At 55.3% G+C, this 5117-nt stretch overlaps 1 protein-coding gene across 1 annotated transcript; it reads right to left on the bottom strand.

The window, feature by feature from the left end:
* Positions 1 to 2747: 2747 nt before the first annotated feature.
* Positions 2748 to 4903, bottom strand: LOC102753767 (leukocyte immunoglobulin-like receptor subfamily A member 6). The gene is made up of 5 exons (XM_015562093.1): positions 4527 to 4903; positions 4072 to 4356; positions 3622 to 3924; positions 3170 to 3403; positions 2748 to 3126 (listed from the first exon to the last, which is right to left on the bottom strand). Exons 1-5 carry the CDS (start codon positions 4702 to 4704, stop codon positions 2780 to 2782), a joined length of 1347 nt encoding a protein of 448 aa, XP_015417579.1. The 5' UTR covers positions 4705 to 4903; the 3' UTR covers positions 2748 to 2779.
* Between the last annotated feature and the right edge of the window lie 214 nt (positions 4904 to 5117).

Consider the following 5117-nt stretch of genomic DNA (forward strand, 5'->3'; position numbering starts at 1 on the left):
TGCTTTCATGGATTCTTTCAAGCTCCTTGGGAATTTTGCGTCTAGACTTTTCTTCTGAGTCACTTTGGAGCACCTTGGCTTTGCCCAGAGAATCCAGGATGGGAGAGAATCATGCTTTCTCATTATAGACGATATCTACTATTTATTTATTTATTTTTGCATATTTATATATTTATTTAAGTCCTCAGTGGAGGATATTTTTTTCATTGATGTGCAGAGAAATTAGAGTGGAGGAAGGTAAGAAGGAGGGAGAGGGGGAGAGAGAGAGACAGAAAGAGAAAGAGATGTGAGAGAGTCACATCGATTGGTTGCCCACTGCGTAAGCCTTGACAGGGGCTGAGGATCAAGCCTGAGACCCTTGACTGGGAATCAAACCCACAGGCCTGTAATGCATGGGCCGATGCTCTAACCACTAGACAACCACGGCCAGGGCAGGGCCATGATTAGTTATTCTGATCTCTCTGCTTATTGTGAAGTTCTGTACCATGGAAGCTGACTCATCTGGGTATAAGAGCTTATATTTATGCAACAGTTGAGGATGGTTTCAAATATACATTCATGTATATATGTAGACCTTGAGCAATTCTTGAGCTATGAGTGTGGACAATTTTATAAATAAAATTACAAAATGCATCTGAACTCAAAAATTAACATTTTGAGCCCAGCCAGTATAGCTCAGTGGTTGAGCATCCACCTATGAACTTGGTTAGATTCCTGGTCAGGGCACATGCCTAGGTTGTGGGCTCGATCCCTTGTGTGGGGCATGCAGGAGGCAGCAGATCAATCATTCTCTGTCATATCCCTCTCCCTCTCCCTTCCTCTCTGAACTCAATAAAAACATATTTTAAAAAATTAACTTTTTAAAGCACCTTTTATAAGAAACTTCCTGTTAACAAAAAGTTATTCCTCATAATAAATACATAGATTTAATATAACCCCAATTAAAATAAGAATAAATCCATGTTTTTGAAGTCATAAATGTTTCCAGGTTAAATTGATACATGCAAGTATTACCTATAAGTTCCCAGCAAAAGAGCAATAATAGAGAGGTATGCATAGAAAATGCAGAGAGCAAACATGAATTTCACACAATGTCGGGGTAGGAGCCCCTAGTTCCTCATAAGGCCTCCATGGTCCCGCCTGAGTCTCAGGTGAGCACTGAGGGGCACAGGGCCTTGCAGAGTGGTGCCCACAGGTGGGGACACTTCTCACTACAGCAGGGTGTCCAGTGGGTACGGCACCGTCACCCACAGCAGGTCCCACCTTGGCCAGAGCAGCCACCTGTCCTGCTCTGAGAAGCTCAGGGCCCCCACCTGTGTGGGTGAGGGCTTCCATCCAAGGGGCTCTGGAAATGAGCAGCCGAGGGAGTGTCCGCTGTCCCCTCTCCAACTTTCCTGGCGTCTCCACTCCCATCAGCCCAGCCATCGTCCCTGTGTTACAAGCCAGGCCTGGATACCAAAGGCTGCCAACCTGGCCCGCTCTCCATCTCCTACTCCACACACTCTCTACCTGCTGAGGGACCGGGTGCTGGGCGAACAATGCAGGGCTTCTGGCCTTTAGTGGAAAACCCCACAGATTCTGTGTGGAACCAGGAGGAGCTGAGATGCTAGGTGGGAGTTTCCCAATCTTTGGCGTCTCCATAACATTGTGGCTCCTCTTGCTAAGCTGAGCCCCCAGGCCTGGTGGATAATCAGTGTACCTGCCCCCTGACTCCCTCAGCTTTTCAATCCCTACAAGGTCACAGTGACTGGGAGCAGCAGGACAGGCCCAGAGAGGCTGCCCCTGGAGCAGGTCTAGGACAAACCAGGTGTGAGGTGCCCCAGGAAGTCAGAAATGAAAGCGCCCCTGCAGGTCATGGCAGGCAGCCCCCTTGTTCAGAGGGAAAGGTTCTCAGAGTTCACGTCCCAGGAGAGCTGAGTCCACACACACTCAGCCCCATTTCCCGGGGTCCCGCCTGTGGGATGTCCCCCTGGGAACAGAGATACTCTGGTCTGAGGTGGAGCCACCAGAAGTCAGGGAGTGGGGCCTCTGTGTGGTCACTTCAGTCGAATCTCACTTCCTTTTGGCTTCACGGCAGTAGTGCCGCCTCCCTTCCTGCCTCAGCCTGTCAGACTGCAGGAATGGGCTTTCCCAGGGGAGGGAAGTCCCTGCCTGTGTCTACCCTTTACAGATGACCCTCCTCTGTGAAACCACCCAGTGCTCCACCTACTTCCATCACATCTCAGACTTAGCTGGGGACAGAGACAGAGATGACCTTGGAGCTCAGAGAGGACAGGACAGAGCTGCTCCCCTGAGACCAGGAGCTCGGGGGCCAGACACAGGACCAAATGCATGACCTCAGGGAGCACTGAGACCCCTCTGCCAGGGGATCCCCCCTTCACAATGAGCCAAGGTCAAAGGGGTGAGGGGTAGGACTGCCTTCTCATGACACTCCCCCAGCCTGTGCCCCAATCTCTACCTCTGCCATGACCACCCCACCAGTCACCTGCCTCGCTTCTCCTCTAAGGCCAGACTCAATGGGAGGAGGAGGGGTGAATCCTTAGAGACGCTGGAGCCCGGTTTTTCACAGAAATATTTCTGAGACTGCCCACCCTGCTAGGCCACAAGGCTGGGGCTGGCCCTGCCCTCCCCACCTTACTCACACCCCTCCTACACCTGCCCTGTGACTGCTAAGGCCCTCCCAGTGCCCACCTGGCACCTTCTGGACCTAGGTGGGGGATAGGACTGTTCATACTTCTTCTGGGGACAGGACCCTGAGCTGACAGCTCAGCAGACAGGGTCAGGGGCCCTCACCTGAGACCAGGAGCTCCAGAGGTTCACTGGGGAGTGACAGCAGGTAGGGGGAGGAGCTGTGTGAGCTGTAGCACCTGTAGGTGCCCCCATGAGCTGAGGTCACAGGACTCATGGAGAACTCTGTCTGGTACTGCCGACCTCGATGCTTTGATGTAAGACGCTTGGGGGGACCAGCTGCCCCCTCCTTGGACAGAAGGAACGTGTCCCTCGGGCTCTGTGACTGACACAGCAGGGTCACGTTCTCTCCTGAGGCCACCCTGGGGCCTGGCTGCACCGAGAGGGAGGGTCTGTCACGCAGCCATCCTAGAGAGAGGGAGGGAGGGTGAGGGCTGCCTGCCACCTTGTTGTGAGAGTCACCAGGCCTCTCTCTGAGGACCCTCCTCTCTGTCTCTGTTTCTCTGAGTCTCCCCCACAGTGTCCAGGGGGAAGTGGGCCTGAGAGAGCCCAGCCTGGGGCTGCAGGACAAGGCTCTGGGGGAGGACCTGTCCCCGCTCCTTGTGCAGAGCGAATCTGTCATAGCCGACATCAGAGCGACACTGGATGGTCAGGCTCTGTCCAGCGGCCACAATGGGGCCCTGCTGGCTCAGGAGGGAGGGCTTCCCAGACTCACATGGAGAGACCAGACGTGAGTTACAGGAGCTGCTTCTCCCATAAACTCCCTTCTCCTGGCCTGGCTCCCAGGTCTCACTGTCTCCCTCTGTGTCTCTGGCCCAAAAACCCCTGTGCTTTCCTCACCCCATTCTCTCCCATAGGATTCCCCTCAATGAAAAAAAAGCCAATAATATGTCTGGTGCCTCAATCCTTTGATGAGACAATAACGGGACTCACCTGGGACCAGGAGCTCCAGGGGGTCACTGGGGTGTGAGCACACATGGGGGCTGTTCCTGGAACAGCCATAGCATCTGAATATCCACCTGTGGCTGGGGGTCACGGGGCCCACAGGAAACAGGGCCTGGGACTGCCCATTGGGGTAAAAGTGTAAGTCCACGGTCCAGGAGAGCCTGTGATCTCCTTCCTTAGTCAGAAGGAACCTGGCAAATCCCTGCCCTGAGCCACACTGGAGGGTCACGTTCCCTCCTGAGGGCACGACAGGGCTGGGCAGGGCTGAGAGGCTGGGTTTGCTGTAGGATCCTAGGAGAAGAGGAGGCAGTGTGTTAAAATGGGGCTCACACCTCCCTCATGTCCCCCAGGGCTGGGCTGTGAGAGGGAGACACCTTGAGAGCAGACCCCCTTCCTGAGGGCAGGCCCTGAGGCTGGGACCCCTGAGTGTCCTCTCACCTGTCACCACCAGCTCCAGGGGGTCACTGCGCTCTGACCAGCCAGTGGGGCTGCGATAGTAACAATGATATTTCCTTGCATCATACTCTGTCATGTGTGTGATGGAAAAATTGGCCTTTTCCCTGGGATCCTGTGGCTTCTGTATATTCCATGGTTCTGGGCTTCCCTCTTTCTCCAGAAGGTACTCCTTAGCCCCTGGGGTCCCCTCACACCAGATGGTCACAGGGTTTCCCCGGGGGATCACAGGGCCTGGGTCAGCCCAGAGGGTGGGCTTGGGGAGGGGCCCTAGAAGGAATCAGAGGCTGGGTCACAGGACATTCCCACCCCTGGTCCCACATCTCGGTCCCAGCTGCCCCACATCTCTCAGGCAGATCTGCACCCCTCCCCCAGCTGCATGTGGTGTGGTCCCTCATCCACAGTTAGGAGAGGGACCTGGGACACCTGGGGAGACTCACCTGCCTGCACTGGGATCCTGAGGCCCACACTCAGCCCTGGAAGAGAGTCCCTGTGAGAGATTTTCCCTGAACCTTGAGCAGAATCCTCCTCCAAATGAGACTGCTGAGTCCTGGGATCCTGACAGACCAGGGCTTGGCTGTTGGGCAAGGTCCCTTCCAGACCACGGGTCCCCTCCATCCTCCCCTTCCTCCCATCTCACCGAGGCAGAGCAGGGCCCTGAGCTTGGGGGTCATGGCGTCTCCTCTCTTTGCACCCTGCGTGCAGATGCAGGAGGCCACAGTGTTGTCTGAACAGACAGACACACAGGGTGTGGCCCCTGGGAGGCTGGCCGTCGCTGTCACAGGACTCTTATGTCAGCAGCCCCACAGAAAGGGGAACATTCCCTTCCCAGAGGCTTGCATCTGGTTTCCATGGTGAAGCAAGAAATAGACCCGGAGCCTCCTGAGCGGCCCCTTGCAGGTGAGGTGACCCAGGGCATGTCCTTCCCTGTCAGAGCCTCCCCTTCAGGGTCTCCTTCCTCCTCAGCCCATCCATCAGCACCTCCCTGTGGTCCTCACCATGGACAGTGTCACCCGGGCCTGGGCCCTCCT

The sequence above is a fragment of the Myotis davidii genome, unplaced genomic scaffold (genome assembly GCF_000327345.1).
Source record: "Myotis davidii unplaced genomic scaffold, ASM32734v1 scaffold2777, whole genome shotgun sequence".
NCBI classification, from domain to species: domain Eukaryota; kingdom Metazoa; phylum Chordata; class Mammalia; order Chiroptera; family Vespertilionidae; genus Myotis; species Myotis davidii.

Excerpts from the sequence above, each read along its gene's own strand:
- LOC102753767 (XM_015562093.1), bottom strand. The coding sequence starts at position 4,704 with ATGGAGGGGACCCGTGGTCTGGAAGGGACCTTGCCCAACAGCCAAGCC. Across the intron at positions 4,357-4,526 it reads CAGGATCCCAGTGCAGGCAG|GGCCCCTCCCCAAGCCCACC; the intron begins GTGAGTCTCCCC and ends GATTCCTTCTAG. Across the intron at positions 3,404-3,621 it reads CCTGGAGCTCCTGGTCCCAG|GTGAGTCTGGGAAGCCCTCC; the intron begins GTGAGTCCCGTT and ends TGGTCTCTCCAT.